We start from the raw sequence: 22,246 nt of genomic DNA, 5'->3' as shown, positions 1-22,246 counted from the left end.
AGCTCTCCCAGCTCTCCCAGCTCTCCCAGCTCTCCCATCTCTCCCATCTCTCCCAGCTCTCCCATCTCTCCCAGCTCTCCCAGCTCTCCCATCTCTCCCAGCTCTCCCAGCTCTCCCATCTCTCCCAGCTCTCCCATCTCTCCCAGCTCTCCCATCTCTCCCAGCTCTCCCATCTCTCCCATCTCTCCCAGCTCTCCCAGCTCTCCCATCTCTCCCAGCTCTCCCATCTCTCCCAGCTCTCCCATCTCTCCCAGCTCTCCCAGCTCTCCCATCTCTCCCAGCTCTCCCAGCTCTCCCAGCTCTCCCATCTCTCCCATCTCTCCCAGCTCTCCCATCTCTCCCAGCTCTCCCAGCTCTCCCAGCTCTCCCATCTCTCCCATCTCTCCCAGCTCTCCCATCTCTCCCAGCTCTCCCATCTCTCCCAGCTCTCCCAGCTCTCCCAGCTCTCCCATCTCTCCCAGCTCTCCCAGCTCTCCCAGCTCTCCCATCTCTCCCAGCTCTCCCATCTCTCCCAGCTCTCCCAGCTCTCCCATCTCTCCCATCTCTCCCATCTCTCCCAGCTCTCCCATCTCTCCCAGCTCTCCCATCTCTCCCAGCTCTCCCAGCTCTCCCAGCTCTCCCATCTCTCCCATCTCTCCCAGCTCTCCCATCTCTCCCAGCTCTCCCAGCTCTCCCATCTCTCCCAGCTCTCCCAGCTCTCCCATCTCTCCCATCTCTCCCAGCTCTCCCATCTCTCCCAGCTCTCCCATCTCTCCCATCTCTCCCAGCTCTCCCAGCTCTCCCAGCTCTCCCATCTCTCCCATCTCTCCCAGCTCTCCCATCTCTCCCAGCTCTCCCAGCTCTCCCATCTCTCCCAGCTCTCCCATCTCTCCCAGCTCTCCCAGCTCTCCCAGCTCTCCCATCTCTCCCAGCTCTCCCAGCTCTCCCAGCTCTCCCATCTCTCCCAGCTCTCCCATCTCTCCCAGCTCTCCCAGCTCTCCCATCTCTCCCATCTCTCCCAGCTCTCCCATCTCTCCCAGCTCTCCCATCTCTCCCATCTCTCCCAGCTCTCCCAGCTCTCCCAGCTCTCCCATCTCTCCCATCTCTCCCAGCTCTCCCATCTCTCCCAGCTCTCCCAGCTCTCCCATCTCTCCCAGCTCTCCCATCTCTCCCATCTCTCCCATCTCTCCCAGCTCTCCCATCTCTCCCATCTCTCCCAGCTCTCCCATCTCTCCCAGCTCTCCCATCTCTCCCATCTCTCCCAGCTCTCCCAGCTCTCCCAGCTCTCCCAGCTCTCCATCTCTCCCAGCTCTCCCAGCTCTCCCATCTCTCCCATCTCTCCCATCTCTCCCAGCTCTCCCATCTCTCCCATCTCTCCCATCTCTCCCAGCTCTCCCATCTCTCCCAGCTCTCCCAGCTCTCCCATCTCTCCCAGCTCTCCCAGCTCTCCCATCTCTCCCAGCTCTCCCAGCTCTCCCATCTCTCCCATCTCTCCCATCTCTCCCAGCTCTCCCATCTCTCCCATCTCTCCCATCTCTCCCAGCTCTCCCAGCTCTCCCATCTCTCCCATCTCTCCCAGCTCTCCCATCTCTCCCATCTCTCCCATCTCTCCCATCTCTCCCATCTCTCCCAGCTCTCCCAGCTCTCCCATCTCTCCCATCTCTCCCAGCTCTCCCATCTCTCCCATCTCTCCCATCTCTCCCAGCTCTCCCAGCTCTCCCATCTCTCCCAGCTCTCCCATCTCTCCCATCTCTCCCATCTCTCCCATCTCTCCCATCTCTCCCATCTCTCCCAGCTCTCCCATCTCTCCCAGCTCTCCCATATCTCCCAGCTCTCCCAGCTCTCCCATCTCTCCCATCTCTCCCAGCTCTCCCAGCTCTCCCAGCTCTCCCATCTCTCCCATCTCTCCCATCTCTCCCAGCTCTCCCATCTCTCCCAGCTCTCCCATCTCTCCCATCTCTCCCAGCTCTCCCATCTCTCCCATCTCTCCCAGCTCTCCCATCTCTCCCATCTCTCCCATCTCTCCCAGCTCTCCCATCTCTCCCATCTCTCCCAGCTCTCCCATCTCTCCCATCTCTCCCATCTCTCCCAGCTCTCCCATCTCTCCCATCTCTCCCAGCTCTCCCAGCTCTCCCATCTCTCCCAGCTCTCCCAGCTCTCCCATCTCTCCCATCTCTCCCATCTCTCCCAGCTCTCCCATCTCTCCCAGCTCTCCCATCTCTCCCATCTCTCCCAGCTCTCCCATCTCTCCCAGCTCTCCCATCTCTCCCATCTCTCCCATCTCTCCCAGCTCTCCCATCTCTCCCAGCTCTCCCATCTCTCCCATCTCTCCCAGCTCTCCCATCTCTCCCAGCTCTCCCATCTCTCCCATCTCTCCCATCTCTCCCAGCTCTCCCATCTCTCCCAGCTCTCCCAGCTCTCCCATCTCTCCCAGCTCTCCCATCTCTCCCATCTCTCCCAGCTCTCCCATCTCTCCCAGCTCTCCCATCTCTCCCAGCTCTCCCATCTCTCCCAGCTCTCCCAGCTCTCCCATATCTCCCAGCTCTCCCAGCTCTCCCATCTCTCCCATCTCTCCCAGCTCTCCCAGCTCTCCCATCTCTCCCAGCTCTCCCAGCTCTCCCAGCTCTCCCAGCTCTCCCATCTCTCCCAGCTCTCCCAGCTCTCCCATCTCTCCCAGCTCTCCCATCTCTCCCAGCTCTCCCATCTCTCCCATCTCTCCCAGCTCTCCCATCTCTCCCATCTCTCCCATCTCTCCCAGCTCTCCCATCTCTCCCATCTCTCCCATCTCTCCCAGCTCTCCCATATCTCCCATCTCTCCCATCTCTCCCATCTCTCCCAGCTCTCCCAGCTCTCCCATCTCTCCCATCTCTCCCAGCTCTCCCATCTCTCCCATCTCTCCCAGCTCTCCCAGCTCTCCCAGCTCTCCCAGCTCTCCCAGCTCTCCCAGCTCTCCCAGCTCTCCCAGCTCTCCCATCTCTCCCATCTCTCCCAGCTCTCCCATCTCTCCCAGCTCTCCCATCTCTCCCATCTCTCCCATCTCTCCCAGCTCTCCCAGCTCTCCCATCTCTCCCAGCTCTCCCAGCTCTCCCATCTCTCCCAGCTCTCCCAGCTCTCCCATCTCTCCCAGCTCTCCCATCTCTCTCAGCTCTCCCAGCTCTCCCAGCTCTCCCAGCTCTCCCAGCTCTCCCATCTCTCCCATCTCTCCCAGCTCTCCCATATCTCCCATCTCTCCCATCTCTCCCATCTCTCCCAGCTCTCCCAGCTCTCCCAGCTCTCCCAGCTCTCCCATCTCTCCCATCTCTCCCAGCTCTCCCATCTCTCCCATCTCTCCCATCTCTCCCAGCTCTCCCAGCTCTCCCATCTCTCCCAGCTCTCCCATCTCTCCCATCTCTCCCAGCTCTCCCAGCTCTCCCATCTCTCCCAGCTCTCCCAGCTCTCCCATCTCTCCCATCTCTCCCATCTCTCCCATCTCTCCCATCTCTCCCAGCTCTCCCAGCTCTCCCATCTCTCCCATCTCTCCCAGCTCTCCCATATCTCCCATCTCTCCCATCTCTCCCATCTCTCCCAGCTCTCCCAGCTCTCCCAGCTCTCCCAGCTCTCCCATCTCTCCCATCTCTCCCAGCTCTCCCATCTCTCCCATCTCTCCCATCTCTCCCAGCTCTCCCAGCTCTCCCATCTCTCCCAGCTCTCCCATCTCTCCCATCTCTCCCATCTCTCCCAGCTCTCCCAGCTCTCCCATCTCTCCCAGCTCTCCCAGCTCTCCCATCTCTCCCAGCTCTCCCATCTCTCCCATCTCTCCCATCTCTCCCATCTCTCCCAGCTCTCCCATCTCTCCCAGCTCTCCCAGCTCTCCCAGCTCTCCCATCTCTCCCATCTCTCCCAGCTCTCCCATATCTCCCATCTCTCCCATCTCTCCCATCTCTCCCAGCTCTCCCAGCTCTCCCAGCTCTCCCAGCTCTCCCATCTCTCCCATCTCTCCCAGCTCTCCCATCTCTCCCATCTCTCCCAGCTCTCCCAGCTCTCCCATCTCTCCCAGCTCTCCCATCTCTCCCATCTCTCCCATCTCTCCCAGCTCTCCCAGCTCTCCCATCTCTCCCAGCTCTCCCAGCTCTCCCATCTCTCCCATCTCTCCCATCTCTCCCATCTCTCCCAGCTCTCCCAGCTCTCCCATCTCTCCCATCTCTCCCAGCTCTCCCATCTCTCCCATCTCTCCCATCTCTCCCATCTCTCCCATCTCTCCCAGCTCTCCCAGCTCTCCCATCTCTCCCATCTCTCCCAGCTCTCCCATCTCTCCCATCTCTCCCATCTCTCCCAGCTCTCCCAGCTCTCCCATCTCTCCCAGCTCTCCCATCTCTCCCATCTCTCCCATCTCTCCCATCTCTCCCATCTCTCCCATCTCTCCCAGCTCTCCCATCTCTCCCAGCTCTCCCATATCTCCCAGCTCTCCCAGCTCTCCCATCTCTCCCATCTCTCCCAGCTCTCCCAGCTCTCCCAGCTCTCCCATCTCTCCCAGCTCTCCCATCTCTCCCAGCTCTCCCAGCTCTCCCATCTCTCCCAGCTCTCCCAGCTCTCCCATCTCTCCCATCTCTCCCATCTCTCCCATCTCTCCCAGCTCTCCCAGCTCTCCCAGCTCTCCCATCTCTCCCATCTCTCCCAGCTCTCCCAGCTCTCCCAGCTCTCCCATCTCTCCCAGCTCTCCCATCTCTCCCAGCTCTCCCATCTCTCCCATCTCTCCCAGCTCTCCCAGCTCTCCCATCTCTCCCATCTCTCCCAGCTCTCCCAGCTCTCCCATCTCTCCCATCTCTCCCATCTCTCCCAGCTCTCCCATCTCTCCCAGCTCTCCCATCTCTCCCAGCTCTCCCATCTCTCCCATCTCTCCCAGCTCTCCCAGCTCTCCCATCTCTCCCATCTCTCCCAGCTTTCCCATCTCTCCCATCTCTCCAAGCTCTCCCATCGATCCCAGCTCTCCCATCTCTCCCATCTCTCCCATCTCTCCCATCTCTCCCATCTCTCCCATCTCTCCCAGCTCTCCCAGCTCTCCCAGCTTTCCCATCTCTCCCATCTCTCCAAGCTCTCCCATCTCTCCCAGCTCTCCCAGCTCTCCCATCTCTCCCATCTCTCCCATCTCTCCCAGCTCTCCCAGCTCTCCCATCTCTCCCAGCTCTCCCATCTCTCCCAGCTCTCCCATCTCTCCCATCTCTCCCAGCTCTCCCAGCTCTCCCAGCTCTCCCATCTCTCCCAGCTCTCCCATCTCTCCCAGCTCTCCCATCTCTCCCATCTCTCCCAGCTCTCCCAGCTCTCCCAGCTCTCCCATCTCTCCCAGCTCTCCCATCTCTCCCAGCTCTCCCATCTCTCCCAGCTCTCCCATCTCTCCCAGCTCTCCCATCTCTCCCAGCTCTCCCATCTCTCCCAGCTCTCCCATCTCTCCCAGCTCTCCCATCTCTCCCATCTCTCCCAGCTCTCCCAGCTCTCCCAGCTTCCTCTTCCCAGTCCTCTAACAGCTGGTCTCTGCTGATGGATGAGGAAGTCTCCTGGCTTCATGCTTGCGGTACATCATCACTATAGCAACCCATGCAGATGCTGTAGATATTGCCCACACTGAGCAAACAGATCAGATTTCATCTTCGTGAAATGCACACATTGTGGATTTTTATTGGGTCTCGAACTAAACAATTCAATATTGATTATTTATCTATTATTTTACCTTCTTCAGATGTGCTTGTCATAGAAAGGCAAGACAATTATTTAGGAATTAGTTTTTAATTATTAAAGTAGTCCTTTTTGAATGAATGTTTATTCTTTTCCCATAATCTATCTATCTATCCATCCATCCATTCATCCATCCATCCATCCATCCATCCATCCAACCGGCAGTTTCAACACACTACTGACTAACTCAACCAGGCCCCTTTATTCTGCGTATGAATTATTATAATGAGGAATATTGTGACGTGTTTGTTCCCGGAGGAAAACTCAGAAACTCGCTGGAGGGCTTTGGATGTTTTCAGAGCCGCTGATGTTCGATTGTGTTTCTCCGCATCTGAACACACGGCCGCCTGTACGGCGCTTTGATCTAAACTCCATCAAGCCCAGATTGAGATTTCAAAGGGTCTGGAGAGAAACCTGCCGCTGCTTCTTCAATGAGTCTCCCCCCCCGCGTCTCTGCCCTGTGCGATGTTTAGGGCGTTTTCTGCTCCTCTCGCTGCTTCTTCAATGAGTCTCCCCCCCCCGCGTCTCTTCCCTGTGCGATGTTTAGGGCGTTTTCTGCTCCTCTCGCTGCTTCTTCAATGAGTCTCCCCCCCCCGCGTCTCTTCCCTGTGCGATGTTTAGGGCGTTTTCTGCTCCTCTCGCTGCTTCTTCAATGAGTCTCCCCCCCCCGCGTCTCTTCCCTGTGCGATGTTTAGGGCGTTTTCTGCTCCTCTCGCTGCTTCTTCAATGAGTCTCCCCCCCGCGTCTCTTCCCTGTGCGATGTTTAGGGCGTTTTCTGCTCCTCTCGCTGCTTCTTCAATGAGTCTCCCCCCCCCGCGTCTCTTCCCTGTGCGATGTTTAGGGCGTTTTCTGCTCCTCTCGCTGCTTCTTCAATGAGTCTCCCCCCCCCCGCGTCTCTTCCCTGTGCGATGTTTAGGGCGTTTTCTGCTCCTCTCGCTGCTTCTTCAATGAGTCTCCCCCCCCCGCGTCTCTTCCCTGTGCGATGTTTAGGGCGTTTTCTGCTCCTCTTGCTGCTTCTTCAATGAGTCTCCCCCCCCCGCGTCTCTTCCCTGTGCGATGTTTAGGGCGTTTTCTGCTCCTCTCGCTGCTTCTTCAATGAGTCTCCCCCCCCCGCGTCTCTTCCCTGTGCGATGTTTAGGGCGTTTTCTGCTCCTCTCGCTGCTTCTTCAATGAGTCTCCCCCCCCCGCGTCTCTTCCCTGTGCGATGTTTAGGGCGTTTTCTGCTCCTCTTGCTGCTTCTTCAATGAGTCTCCCCCCCCCGCGTCTCTTCCCTGTGCGATGTTTAGGGCGTTTTCTGCTCCTCTCGCTGCTTCTTCAATGAGTCTCCCCCCCCCGCGTCTCTTCCCTGTGCGATGTTTAGGGCGTTTTCTGCTCCTCTCGCTGCTTCTTCAATGAGTCTCCCCCCCCCGCGTCTCTGCCCTGTGCGATGTTTAGGGCGTTTTCTGCTCCTCTTGCTGCTTCTTCAATGAGTCTCCCCCCCCCGCGTCTCTTCCCTGTGCGATGTTTAGGGCGTTTTCTGCTCCTCTCGCTGCTTCTTCAATGAGTCTCCCCCCCCCGCGTCTCTTCCCTGTGCGATGTTTAGGGCGTTTTCTGCTCCTCTCGCTGCTTCTTCAATGAGTCTCCCCCCCCCGCGTCTCTTCCCTGTGCGATGTTTAGGGCGTTTTCTGCTCCTCTTGCTGCTTCTTCAATGAGTCTCTCCCCCCCGCGTCTCTTCCCTGTGCGATGTTTAGGGCGTTTTCTGCTCCTCTCGCTGCTTCTTCAATGAGTCTCTCCCCCCCGCGTCTCTTCCCTGTGCGATGTTTAGGGCGTTTTCTGCTCCTCTCGCTGCTTCTTCAATGAGTCTCCCCCCCCCGCGTCTCTTCCCTGTGCGATGTTTAGGGCGTTTTCTGCTCCTCTTGCTGCTTCTTCAATGAGTCTCTCCCCCGCGTCTCTTCCCTGTGCGATGTTTAGGGCGTTTTCTGCTCCTCTTGCTGCTTCTTCAATGAGTCTCTCCCCCCCGCGTCTCTTCCCTGTGCGATGTTTAGGGCGTTTTCTGCTCCTCTCGCTGCTTCTTCAATGAGTCTCCCCCCCCCGCGTCTCTTCCCTGTGCGATGTTTAGGGCGTTTTCTGCTCCTCTTGCTGCTTCTTCAATGAGTCTCTCCCCCGCGTCTCTTCCCTGTGCGATGTTTAGGGCGTTTTCTGCTCCTCTCGCTGCTTCTTCAATGAGTCTCCCCCCCCCGCGTCTCTTCCCTGTGCGATGTTTAGGGCGTTTTCTGCTCCTCTCGCTGCTTCTTCAATGAGTCTCCCCCCCCCGCGTCTCTTCCCTGTGCGATGTTTAGGGCGTTTTCTGCTCCTCTCGCTGCTTCTTCAATGAGTCTCCCCCCCCCGCGTCTCTTCCCTGTGCGATGTTTAGGGCGTTTTCTGCTCCTCTCGCTGCTTCTTCAATGAGTCTCCCCCCCCCGCGTCTCTTCCCTGTGCGATGTTTAGGGCGTTTTCTGCTCCTCTTGCTGCTTCTTCAATGAGTCTCCCCCCCCCCCGCGTCTCTTCCCTGTGCGATGTTTAGGGCGTTTTCTGCTCCTCTCGCTGCTTCTTCAATGAGTCTCCCCCCCGCGTCTCTTCCCTGTGCGATGTTTAGGGCGTTTTCTGCTCCTCTCGCTGCTTCTTCAATGAGTCTCCCCCCCCCGCGTCTCTTCCCTGTGCGATGTTTAGGGCGTTTTCTGCTCCTCTCGCTGCTTCTTCAATGAGTCTCCCCCCCCCGCGTCTCTTCCCTGTGCGATGTTTAGGGCGTTTTCTGCTCCTCTCGCTGCTTCTTCAATGAGTCTCCCCCCCCCGCGTCTCTTCCCTGTGCGATGTTTAGGGCGTTTTCTGCTCCTCTCGCTGCTTCTTCAATGAGTCTCTCCCCCCCGCGTCTCTTCCCTGTGCGATGTTTAGGGCGTTTTCTGCTCCTCTCGCTGCTTCTTCAATGAGTCTCCCCCCCCCCCGCGTCTCTTCCCTGTGCGATGTTTAGGGCGTTTTCTGCTCCTCTCGCTGCTTCTTCAATGAGTCTCCCCCCCGCGTCTCTTCCCTGTGCGATGTTTAGGGCGTTTTCTGCTCCTCTCGCTGCTTCTTCATTAAAGAGTGTGTTGGGCTGATGGCCGGGGTCGGTCGTCCTCCCTCTGATAGAGATGAGATTACGCGGATGTCTCTCTTCTATCTGATCTGCCTTTCTTCTGTTCCCGGGGAAATAATGATGCCTCAGGACCCCAATTATAATATGCAGATCGCGAGCTGTAATTACAGCAGCCACTTCCTGTCATCTCCATCCAGAGAGACTGCGGCTCATCACAAGAGCTTTAGTGGAGGAAAACATGCCAGAGAAAACCCCACGGATGCATTCTATCCATCCATACATCCATCCATCCAATCTATCTATCCATCCATCAAACTATCTATCTATCCATCCATACATCTATCCATCCATCCATCTATCCATCCATCCATCTATCCATCCATCAAACTATCTATCTATCCATCCATACATCCATACATCCATCCATCCATCCATCAAACTGTCTATCTATCCATCCATTCATCCATCCAATCTATCTATCATCTATCCATCCATCAAACTGTCTATCTATCCATCCATCAATCCGTACATCCATCAAACTGTCATTCTATCCATCTATATATCCATCCATTCATCCATCCAATCTATAATCTATACATCCATCATACTGTTATTCTATCCATCTATATATCCATCCATCCAATCTATCATATATACATCTATCCATCCATCCATCCATCCATCTGTCTATCATCTATCCATCCATCTACCATCTGTCTATCATCTATCCATCCAATCAATCCATCCAATCTATCTATCATCTATCCATCCATCCAATTTATCATCTATACATCCATCAAACTGTCCTTCTATGCATCTACATATCCATCCATCTATCCTTCCAATCTATCATCGATCATATATACATCCATCCATCCATCTGTTTATCATCTGTCCATCCAATCTATCTATACATCATCCATCTGTCTATCATCTATCCATCCATCCAATCTATCTATCATCTATACATCCATCCATCCATCTGTCTATCATCCATCAAACTGTCATTCTATCATCTATATATCCCTCCATCTAATCTATCATCTATACATCCATCCATCCATCCATCCATCTGTCTATCATCCATCCATCCATCAAACTGTCATTCTATCCATCTATCTATCATCCATCAATCTATCATCCATCCGTCCATCCAATCTATCTATCATCTATACATCCATCCATCCATCTGTCTATAATCTATCATATATCCATCCATCCAATCTATCATCTATTAAATATCCTGGGATGGAGGGATGGATTTGGGCACTGTAATTTGACTTTAGTCACTCTTTTGTATGTGTCTCAGTCAGTCATCAGGAATCGTCTCATAAACCTCATCATCACTCCACACCGATACGGATTCATATATTCATTCATCAGTTTTACGCTTCATGATATTAACTCATTTTATGCATGATGAACAAATGTCTTATCTCCAGGCCGCGATCGGAGCGTGGACAGATTTCCCAGCATGCCTTTTGTCTGGACGAAAGTCTTGGGAACCCCTGTGGGTTTGACAGCCGTTTGAATGGGATTATGGGTAAATGAAGAGGCGCTCTGGAGGAAACGGCTAAGAGGATTTGGGTGTGTTATTAGCCATATGTGGAGGATTCCCTCGATCCTGAGCTCGTTTGAGCGACACACACAGAGAACCTGACACGTCTCTCTACACACCATCACGTGTTTATTAACCCCCCGGAGCCGTGTGGAGCAGTTATATGATGGATAGATACACTTTTATGGACTTCAAAAATGACCCAACTAGTCACGTCCATTATAAAGCTTTGAAGAGCCAGGACTTTTTTAATATAACTCTGATTGTGTTTGTCTGAAAGAAGAATGTCATACACACCTAGGATGACTTGAGGGAGAGGAAATCATGGGCTGATTTAAATTTTTGGGTGAAAGACAGTCGGGTTGTAGCTAGTCTCTTAATAAATCATGGGTGTGTTTTGGGCGTAACATACAATAAACAATAATCAGAGTCTCATCTCCCTTTCCCTTTAAAAGCCATTTGCGGCCGCACCATTGTAGAATCACTATTTACATGGAGGAAAGACTGAACGCTTCTCCAGAGAGGAATCCTTTTATTTTTAATATTTGGCGTGTGTGTGTGTGCTGCTGCGCGTCCCTGTGTGTGTAATAAGCAGAGTGTACGCGTGTTGTGCACCACCTATAGGCTCATATAACTAACACACCCTTTAAATAACACAAAAATACTGCGCTAGTGACTTTAGAGAAGGTTTGTGTTGGTCAAATGTCGTTTTCAGTTCCTCAAAATAGCAACACACCAACAATGCGCCTGAACACACCTTGTTTTCAGACCAGCACGCCCATGGGCGAACAGACGGGTGCAAGTACGTTTGATATTTAAACAACGTGGCGCTGGACCTGAAAATGATAAAAAACTAGCAAACAACACTTGCGTCGCGCCTGGTGTCGGATTGCGCCAGGTGTATGATAGGGCCCATTTAATTAAACATAAACATTTACTATATATATATTTACATAGTCTATTTACACCGCATAACAATGCCTGGTTGGGCCAAACAAGATATTAAAAAAATGCAGATATTCCAACGTCTTCAGTGGCGTAGTCAATAAAGCATAAGGCTCGTGGTCGACCCGGGTTCGAATCCGCCTTTTGCTGAACTCGCTCTTCTCCCTTTTCCCATCACATCGGAAAGGCATTTACTTTCAATAAAATTTAAGAGAATGTTCTAAAAGTGGAAATAAAGTGCCTAAGGAAATGTTTAATAATAATAAAAGCATTTATTGGATATGGTTAGGGGTTGGTTTAAAGAGGGGTTTTATTGTCCCATTAAGGCGGCATCAATTTAATAATTTTAATAAATATAATCATTTACACTCTGTGTTATTATTGCACCTGTTAATGTACAATAATACTGAGGTGCAAATAGTATATATCTGTCCAAATAGAGTATAAATCACATGTAATTACTATTTACACATATTGCAAAGAACTGAGCACTACTTTTACAGTGTACATAGAATATATCACTATTTTCACTTAGTAAATATCATCTATCGCTAAGAAAATGTTGTTTTCACTTAATGTTTTAGATTTTCATGTAAAATGAATCTTGGTTTTATTTAAAACTTTGAAAAATATTTTTTACAGTGCAAGTATAGATTGAAAAATTGTTTGATAAAGTATTATTTATATATTAATGTTGTACTTATTATTATTTTGAATTAGATGTTTGATTTTCAGTTTTCATTGTATTTTTAGTCATTTTGCTTTTAATATTTCTTTAATTTATTTTTATAGTTATAGTATTTCAGCTGATTTAAGTGAATTGCCAAGGTAACGTTTCTCATTTTCAATATTTTTTTAAAAGTTTAATAATATAAATGTAATAAAAATTTAATACGTTTTCTAATTTTTATATTTGATTTTACTTAGGTATTGGTGCAAAATGGCAATAAATACACAAATGATTAATCAATGATTATTTTATTGACACAAACTACACTAAAGAAATTGCTAGTGCATTTTTATTATGAATAATTTCAAAGAAACGCAAGACATTTTGAATTCGAAAGACCTGAAACATACTCCAGTAACAGGGTTTGAAGGTCAAGTTGTGTGTCGTTCAAACACTTGATTAGTTGCGCCTCGTATCTGTAATGTCTTCCAGGGATTCATCACTTCCTGTGGTCAGGTGTGAGCGGTTTCTCTTTGAAGTGTGCGCATCACTTCCTGCAGGGCCTGTAAGGATTGATAAGAGAAAGAAATGATCCTCTCCTGCGCGGTCCGGCCGGTGGAAGGTGTTCGGCGGAGGGAGGACTCATATCTTCCAGGCTTTGACGGGAAGGATAATTGAATTGTGTTTGTCTGAAGTGGCGGATGAGCTTGTTTCACTCGCGGGGTCAGTCGAGGGGAACCGCGCTCTTGAGTTGAGCTGGTGCGCGCTCTTCTCAGAACAGCTTCATCCACATGCTTGTTTACTTGCCTATAAGTCTCTGAACGCTCGCTGATAACTCCGGATCTGATGTTGGCCGTTCAGGTCGACGGTGTTGGACGCTTTCCAAAATGCTATCCGAGATCATAATGGCGTCTTGAGAAAAAAAGTGAGAAGAGGGAAGATTGAGTTGTTCAATCGACATCGGTCTCCACACAAATACGAGATGTTCAGGCTTCGTGCCTTGAGCTGATAAAGAGCTTCCTCTTGTTTAATAGTACACAGATGATGTTCAGATGTTAAGGGAAAAGTTCAATCAAAAAAACAACTTGTACTTTTTTTCTTCTGTGAAACTCAAAAGGAGATGTTTTGCAGAATGTTCACGCTGTTCTCACAGTCAAAAATGACCACCAATGAAGTCTTCATATTTTAAGGTCTTCTGAAGTCATACGAAAGCTTTTTTCATTCCTCAGTTTATTCACAAATATGACGGGTTTTTGGCATTAACTAAACCTGAAAGAACATTTTCATTGCTTGAAATAAAATAAAAATTAACTGTAATAAAATTCAGTGGATTGCAAAGACAGCATTTCTCATTTTCCTCTAGTTTTGCGTTATCTTAAAACACGTTTGTTCACTAAGGCCTTTCCTTGATTTATTTTATTGTTTTATTTTACTTCAACACTCTGAATTGGGTTGTTTTAACCCAGCGGTTGCGTTAAATGTTTGCTTAAAACAACCCAATTGCTGGGTTAAAAAAAATTTTTTAGAGTGTGTTTTTCTTTGTATTTCTCTTCTGTAAAGAGCTTCTTCTAAACAGTGTTTTTAAAAAGTTTAATTACTTAGTTAAATCAAAGTATTAAAACAACTAAAACCAAAAAAAGGACTTTAACTAAAAATAAAATGAAAACAGAACATATAAATCTAAAATCAAAATAGTTACAAAATCTTTAAAAGTATAGTATAACAGTGATACTAAAATAACTGGTTTGATGCCGTTATCATTAAAACTATTAAAAACGTATGCATTGAAATAAAGCTAAAAGTAAATAATAGAAGAAGAAAAAACGTAATGAAAATTGTAAGTGTTGCTTTGCCAGCTAATTGAAGCACTAAAATAACTCATAAAAACTAAAACTGAAATAAAAATCAATTAAACTTAAATAGTCATGTTTAAATGTATAAATAATGTCTTAAAATAATGTTTAAAATAACAAAATTACTAAAAATGTATCTAAAACGATGAGAATATATATATAATACTTAAAAACATTGTGTGACCCGCCACATTTGAATTGAATGAGATTTGAGAGTTTCAATGGAGAGATTTAAATAAATATTTTCTTTATTGTAGTTTAATATGCAGAATCACTAACGTTTAATAGATTGTTTTCTTTGTTTTTAAGTGTTTAGGAGTCACTGTTTTTTATGATTTCATTTGGTGCCACAGGTGGTGCAAACATGACATTCTTCACCTTCACCTTTTATATTAGCCTGACGTCGTCATACTCAGAGTCTAGTCAGAATATGAGTCTGATCTGGTCTCACGGTTATATACTAACCCTCACACCCCTATATGTACATACTAATATGTGAACTGTGTGTGTTTTTGACGTAACCTTGTGTGTATTGGACAGTTTAAACGCAATAAGACGTGAAAGAGAACTTACTCACGGGTCTGACATCAGCTTTCTGTGCGCGTGCTTCGAGTGTGTGTGCTAGGAAAACCATACATCAGAAGTTATGACTTTAAAACACATGCAGATCATAAACTCTCCTGATGATGAAGAACTGCAGTGTCACGTGAGCGGGATAGAGATGATCATCAGAACCATACAGATGTTTTAGTCGTTGGCAGAGTATCAGAGGTACGAGCTGTACAGGCTCCGCCCACATCTGGATAAAGGGGGCGGAGCAGCTGCTCATTTGCATTTAAAGATACATGCACAAAAACAGCCTTTCCTTCCACTCAAAAATGGGCATTTACAAACATGATATAATCAATGATCTGTGGGGTTTTTTGAGCTGAAACTTCACACACACAATCTGGGGATGCTTGAGACGGCCTTTAAGTAATCTGTCTTTCTTCTTCCACAGCGGTCTTCACTGAGGTCCCTCATGACATCACGACACAGAGCGGACAGGACGTGGAGATGGCCTGCTCGTTTCGAGGGGCGGGGTCGCCGTCCTATTCTCTGGAGATTCAGTGGTGGTACATCAGGAACCACAGAGAATGGACGGACAAGCAGACGTGGACCACCAATCAGGTAGAGGCGCGGATTACCCATAATGCCGCATTTGTTCGGCAGATGTCAATGATTCCTCAAATCGTGTGTTTTGTTGAGCAGAGGTGAGCTGTTCAGAAAGTGACAATTTTCAGCTGATGTACAAGAAATGGCGTGAAAAATGGGCTTTGAAGGAGGAACCTGAGCCAAAATCTAGAGACCAGGGACTCTTTTCCCACCAGATAACCCCTGAGCAGCAGTTGTGACACACTTCAGCTTTAACACTGGCATGCAATCTCAGGCGTCAGCTGTAAGGTCGAGGGTTCACTGCCAATGTGTTGAGGATTAAATCTGATCCAGAAACCAAAGAGTTACTAAGATTATAATCCCAGCGTTCTGTCAGCGACGGCCCCTTGAGTTCAGCCCTTAACCTCCACGCAGATCTGCCCGCAATTACAGCACCGAGAGTGCTAACTATGACTAGCAACACACAGAACAATACGATCCGCAGCGGGCCTGCTGTCACCAGCCTGCAATATGAGCCCAGTTCCTCTTTCTCCCTGCGCTCGAGCCAGTCAAACACAGCCTCCTATTTTAAGAGTCTGAGAGAGCGAGGGTTCAGCATCCTGTCCGGCACACACACACACACACACACACACACACACACACACACACACACACACACAGAGAGTTTAATAACCAGCTGCCAGTCAAAGACTTAAGCTGCACAGCATCACCTGCAATAATACAGACGGAGAAATATCTGTAGATAACATATACATCAGCCATCCAGTTCATTTGGATGAATGTCTTTGCATTATATATGTAACGAATGTAAGCCAGTAAGAGCTGTGTGTAAACCTCGAAGAACCCTCGCTAGCGATTGACACTAGCGGCTGCAGTCTTTAGCGTCCTTGTTTAGTGGGCCAACTCCAACACTGGAGACCGCAGCTCAAATCCTATTGTGGGTGAGTTAAGTTTAGGGCTGCAGCTATCGATTGTTTTTGTAATCGATTAATCTAACACTTACTCAATCGATTAATCTATTAATCGGATAAAAAATTTGTTTTTTAAACAACCAAAACAAATAATGCATAACGAAAATGAAGAGGAAAAGCAATTTAATTGATTAATATGCACAACAGGTTTCATGCTGTAATCTAGCCCTGACATCAAAGTAAATATCTGTTTTATGTAGATTTCTACACCTGCAGCATTTACCATTAGACTACTAATAAATAATATATAATTTCCGGGGTGAGCCTATTTCCTATGGGTGTGTGTGTGTGTGTGTGTGTGTGTGTGTGTCTGTCTGTCTGTCTGTGTGTCTGTGTGTGTGTGTGTGTGTGTGTGTGTGTGTGTGTGTGTGTGTGTGTCTGTCTGTCTGTCTGTCTGTCTGTCTGTCTGTGTGTGTGTGTGTGTGTGTGTGTGTGTGTGTGTGTGTGTGTGTGTGTGTGTGTGTGTGTGTGTGTGTGTGTGTGTGTGTGTGTGTGTGTGTGTGTGTGTGTGTGTAAGTGTAAGCGTGCCGTGTGTGAGGACGAGTGACGCCCCAGTCAGACCAGTTGCTTCATTGTTGTTTGGTACGGCAGAAATACATACATTAATTTTCAGTCGAAACGCTGCATTTGGCTTGCATGACTTGCATTGCGGTGCATTTTAGGCGAAGCATCCGTCCGAAAAATCGCGTCACAACATCACGTCCGGTGTATACAGTGAATGCTGAAATTATTGTTGCGTGGCTACATAAAAGTTTAAGCATATGTGATGCATTGCCACGATTGGCCTGACTGGCGCGTGAGAGAGACGAGCGCGCACGTGTGTGTGTGTGTGTGTGTGTGTGTGTGTGTGTGAAGGGGTTCTTTTTTTAGGCAATAACTTAATAAGTTAATCGAGTAACTCGATGAATCGTTTCAGCCCTAATTAAGTTACATTTGACGCCATGACCCGGATGGAAGTGAGGTTTAGTGGGTGAGTGTAACAGACATAGGCCAGTAAGAGCTGTGTGTGTAAACCTCACTGCCCTGATCTCAAGAGGTATGCTAGCAATTGACATTAGCGGCTGCGGCCTTTAGCGTCCTTGTTAGCGCGCCCGCCTCCAACAGTGGAGCCGCCGGTTCGAGTTCCGCTCTGAGCGGGTTGAGTAGGACTGGTTAAGTTTGGTGCCGTGACCCGGATGGGAGTGAGGTTTAGTGGGTGAGTAACAGACATAAACCAGTAAGAGCTGTGTGTGTAAACCTCACTCCCCTGATCTCAAGAGCTGCGCTAGTGACGCTAGCGGCGTCCTTGTTAGCGCACGTCTCCCATGCCAGGACCATAGTGTAAAGTGACATTTCATAGTTTAAGATTGAAAGTCTGGATCCAAGACAAAACAGTAAAAATCTAGACCTAGACCTAGTTAAATGTTTTCAAGGCTATCATATAACAAAAGCACATAGTTTTAAGAAAACCGCTGAGATATTAAGTGGCCAAAGTTGAAGAAACACAAATATGAGGAGAGGAGAGGATACAGCGGCAGGTTACAGTTCACGCAACATTAATCACAACCGGTGGAGATAGCTGCAGGTTCCCGAGAGAGAGAGAGAGAGAGAGAGAGAGAGAGAGAGAGAGAGAGATTGCAGGACCTCCTGCTGTGAGCTCAAGATGCTCTTTAATTGGATGGAGGGATGAAAAGAGCGCCATAGAGAAACTCTTGCTCACCTTTGCGTCATGTTTTATTCATGAAGGGCTCTTGAGGATCGGCCGCGGCACGTTCAGATTCCAGCGCATTATATATGTGTGTGTGTGTGTGTGTTTGCGTGCTGTTCAAATGCCTGCTGCACACTTCAGTAACTGCATTAAACACACAAATACTGCAGAGCAAATACTATATGCCATATTTCAACTGCGTCAAAAAAAACTATATTATCACCCAATATATCACCGTAGGCTACACCCTACTTTATCACACAGCTATTTATATAAAGTTGGATGTATATTATATTCAGCTTTATCCGCGTACATACAGTACACTCACGCAAATCTCAAATCCTTGATTGCTTGTATCATCGCGAAATGTAAAATATATTATCTGTAAGTAAAATTGCTTATAAAATAAGCTTATATGAAGCCACTAGAAATATGAGGATCAAAACAACATCATCCTCAAATAACGCCTTTGCTATAGGAAAAAAATTAAATATAATATAGTTTCATTAGTTGCTTATTTAGCCTGATATTTATATTTAGTTTAATATTTATTTTTGTTGCATTAAATTTAATGTGTTTGTTCAATGTTTATTTTATCCTTGTAGCACTTTGGGGTGAGAAAATAAAATAAATATTACAAATAAAATCGATTATTTTTTATGAAGGTTTACATCAAGTTAAACTAAAAAAATGTTGCAATGGCAAACACAACAGCTTGAATAAAACAATATTTTAGTTGTTATTTTTTTTGTTTACAGTTTCATGGATTGCTGATTTAACCTGATATTCATATTTAGTTTAATATTTGAGTATGTTTTATTATTGTGTTTGTGTATTCTATATTTATTTTTATGCTTGTAGCACTTTGTGGTGAGAAAATAAAATAAATATTACAAAAAAAATCAATTATTATTATTATTATTGATTGATTGGAGTTCCTCAAAAGGTGTTCTTGAGGAATAAGTAAATAATACAATTTTTAAATTAAAATAAACCATTTTAAAATGTTGAAATATATATATATATGTCAATCTGAATATGTTAATAATGTAAGTGTATGATGTTTATTGTTGCAGGTGGTGCCACAGAATGAGATGTCAAAGGATGCCACCAAAATCAGTGTAAGTGTGTAAGAAGATTTCCTCCTCATTTCCTCTCCGAACGTCTCTTTCGTGTTCGTTCACGGCTGCTCAGCCAGAGATAGTAAAACTACACAGTGTGTGTGTGTGTGTGTGTGTGTGTGTCAGGGCAAATAACTGGAGCATGCAAACACAACATCACACTCGCTTGGGCTAAAGGTGATTTGTTAGCAACTTGCTCGTCTCTTGCTGGTTGAGCCGCTGCAGGGTGTGTGTGTGTGTGTGTGTGTGTGTGTGTGTGACGCAGGAGCCTCCTCACGTTAAAGCAGCTCAGCCTTAGAGAGACGCTCTGATGACTGAGGTGAAGCGGTGTGTGTTTCAGAGGTGAAGCGGTGTGTGTTTCAGAGGTGAAGCGGGTGTGTGTTTCTGAGGTGAAGCGGTGTGTGTTTCAGAGGTGAAGCGGTGTGTGTTTCTGAGGTGAAGCGGTGTGTGTTTCAGAGGTGAAGCGGTGTGTGTTTCAGAGGTGAAGCGGTGTGTGTTTCAGAGGTGAAGCGGTGTGTGTTTCAGAGGTGAAGCGGTGTGTGTTTCAGAGGTGAAGCGGTGTGTGTTTCAGAGGTGAAGCGGTGTGTGTTTCAGAGGTGAAGCGGTGTGTGTTTCAGAGGTGAAGCGGTGTGTGTTTCTGAGGTGAAGCGGTGTGTGTTTCAGAGGTGAAGCGGTGTGTGTTTCAGAGGTGAAGCGGTGTGTGTTTCAGAGGTGAAGCGGTGTGTGTTTCAGAGGTGAAGCGGTGTGTGTTTCAGAGGTGAAGCGGTGTGTGTTTCAGAGGTGAAGCGGTGTGTGTTTCTGAGGTGAAGCGGTGTGTGTTTCTGAGGTGAAGCGGTGTGTGTTTCAGAGGTGAAGCGGTGTGTGTTTCTGAGGTGAAGCGGTGTGTGTTTCAGAGGTGAAGCGGTGTGTGTTTCTGAGGTGAAGCGGTGTGTGTTTCAGAGGTGAAGCGGTGTGTGTTTCTGAGGTGAAGCGGTGTGTGTTTCTGAGGTGAAGCGGTGTGTGTTTCTGAGGTGAAGCGGTGTGTGTTTCAGAGGTGAAGCGGTGTGTGTTTCAGAGGTGAAGCGGTGTGTGTTTCAGAGGTGAAGCGGTGTGTGTTTCAGAGGTGAAGCGGTGTGTGTTTCAGAGGTGAAGCGGTGTGTGTTTCTGAGGTGAAGCGGTGTGTGTTTCAGAGGTGAAGCGGTGTGTGTTTCAGAGGTGAAGCGGTGTGTGTTTCTGAGGTGAAGCGGTGTGTGTTTCAGAGGTGAAGCGGTGTGTGTTTCTGAGGTGAAGCGGTGTGTGTTTCTGAGGTGAAGCGGTGTGTGTTTCAGAGGTGAAGCGGTGTGTGTTTCAGAGGTGAAGCGGTGTGTGTTTCAGAGGTGAAGCGGTGTGTGTTTCAGAGGTGAAGCGGTGTGTGTTTCTGAGGTGAAGCGGTGTGTGTTTCAGAGGTGAAGCGGTGTGTGTTTCTGAGGTGAAGCGGTGTGTGTTTCAGAGGTGAAGCGGTGTGTGTTTCAGAGGTGAAGCGGTGTGTGTTTCAGAGGTGAAGCGGTGTGTGTTTCTGAGGTGAAGCGGTGTGTGTTTCTGAGGTGAAGCGGTGTGTGTTTCAGAGGTGAAGCGGTGTGTGTTTCTGAGGTGAAGCGGTGTGTGTTTCAGAGGTGAAGCGGTGTGTGTTTCAGAGGTGAAGCGGTGTGTGTTTCTGAGGTGAAGCGGTGTGTGTTTCAGAGGTGAAGCGGTGTGTGTTTCAGAGGTGAAGCGGTGTGTGTTTCAGAGGTGAAGCGGTGTGTGTTTCAGAGGTGAAGCGGTGTGTGTTTCAGAGGTGAAGCGGTGTGTGTTTCTGAGGTGAAGCGGTGTGTGTTTCAGAGGTGAAGCGGTGTGTGTTTCAGAGGTGAAGCGGTGTGTGTTTCAGAGGTGAAGCGGTGTGTGTTTCAGAGGTGAAGCGGTGTGTGTTTCAGAGGTGAAGCGGTGTGTGTTTCTGAAGTGAAGCGGTGTGTGTTTCTGAGGTGAAGCGGTGTGTGTTTCTGAGGTGAAGCGGTGTGTGTTTCAGAGGTGAAGCGGTGTGTGTTTCAGAGGTGAAGCGGTGTGTGTTTCAGAGGTGAAGCGGTGTGTGTTTCAGAGGTGAAGCGGTGTGTGTTTCAGAGGTGAAGCGGTGTGTGTTTCTGAGGTGAAGCGGTGTGTGTTTCAGAGGTGAAGCGGTGTGTGTTTCAGAGGTGAAGCGGTGTGTGTTTCTGAGGTGAAGCGGTGTGTGTTTCTGAGGTGAAGCGGTGTGTGTTCAGAGGTGAAGCGGTGTGTGTTTCAGAGGTGAAGCGGTGTGTGTTTCAGAGGTGAAGCGGTGTGTGTTTCTGAGGTGAAGCGGTGTGTGTTTCAGAGGTGAAGCGGTGTGTGTTTCAGAGGTGAAGCGGTGTGTGTTTCTGAGGTGAAGCGGTGTGTGTTTCAGAGGTGAAGCGGTGTGTGTTTCAGAGGTGAAGCGGTGTGTGTTTCTGAGGTGAAGCGGTGTGTGTTTCTGAGGTGAAGCGGTGTGTGTTTCAGAGGTGAAGCGGTGTGTGTTTCTGAGGTGAAGCGGTGTGTGTTTCTGAGGTGAAGCGGTGTGTGTTTCAGAGGTGAAGCGGTGTGTGTTTCAGAGGTGAAGCGGTGTGTGTTTCTGAGGTGAAGCGGTGTGTGTTTCAGAGGTGAAGCGGTGTGTGTTTCAGAGGTGAAGCGGTGTGTGTTTCTGAGGTGAAGCGGTGTGTGTTTCAGAGGTGAAGCGGTGTGTGTTTCAGAGGTGAAGCGGTGTGTGTTTCAGAGGTGAAGCGGTGTGTGTTTCAGAGGTGAAGCGGTGTGTGTTTCAGAGGTGAAGCGGTGTGTGTTTCAGAGGTGAAGCGGTGTGTGTTTCAGAGGTGAAGCGGTGTGTGTTTCAGAGGTGAAGCGGTGTGTGTTTCAGAGGTGAAGCGGTGTGTGTTTCAGAGGTGAAGCGGTGTGTGTTTCAGAGGTGAAGCGGTGTGTGTTTCAGAGGTGAAGCGGTGTGTGTTTCAGAGGTGAAGCGGTGTGTGTTTCAGAGGTGAAGCGGTGTGTGTTTCAGAGGTGAAGCGGTGTGTGTTTCAGAGGTGAAGCGGTGTGTGTTTCAGAGGTGAAGCGGTGTGTGTTTCAGAGGTGAAGCGGTGTGTGTTTCAGAGGTGAAGCGGTGTGTGTTTCAGAGGTGAAGCGGTGTGTGTTTCAGAGGTGAAGCGGTGTGTGTTTCAGAGGTGAAGCGGTGTGTGTTTCAGAGGTGAAGCGGTGTGTGTTTCAGAGGTGAAGCGGTGTGTGTTTCAGAGGTGAAGCGGTGTGTGTTTCAGAGGTGAAGCGGTGTGTGTTTCAGAGGTGAAGCGGTGTGTGTTTCAGAGGTGAAGCGGTGTGTGTTTCTGAGGTGAAGCGGTGTGTGTTTCAGAGGTGAAGCGGTGTGTGTTTCAGAGGTGAAGCGGTGTGTGTTTCAGAGGTGAAGCGGTGTGTGTTTCAGAGGTGAAGCGGTGTGTGTTTCAGAGGTGAAGCGGTGTGTGTTTCAGAGGTGAAGCGGTGTGTGTT

General features: G+C 48.5%; 1 protein-coding gene across 1 annotated transcript in view; it reads left to right on the top strand.

Moving 5' to 3' along the window:
* The window catches only part of vstm2la (V-set and transmembrane domain containing 2 like a), a gene marked incomplete at both ends in the record, with an annotated part of 113,267 nt that overhangs the window by 75,701 nt on the left and 15,320 nt on the right, over window positions 1-22,246 (top strand). The window contains 2 exons of the mRNA XM_079801849.1: window positions 14,803-14,972; window positions 18,692-18,736. Coding sequence (XP_079657975.1) covers window positions 14,803-14,972; window positions 18,692-18,736 — 215 coding nt within the window. The remainder of the gene's footprint in view (window positions 1-14,802; window positions 14,973-18,691; window positions 18,737-22,246) is intronic.

Source organism: Gobio gobio, assembly GCF_949357685.1.
Source record: "Gobio gobio genome assembly, chromosome: 21".
NCBI lineage: Eukaryota > Metazoa > Chordata > Actinopteri > Cypriniformes > Gobionidae > Gobio > Gobio gobio.
Note: the sequence above shows the minus strand (reverse complement) of the source record. Positions and strands in the feature narration are given on the sequence as shown.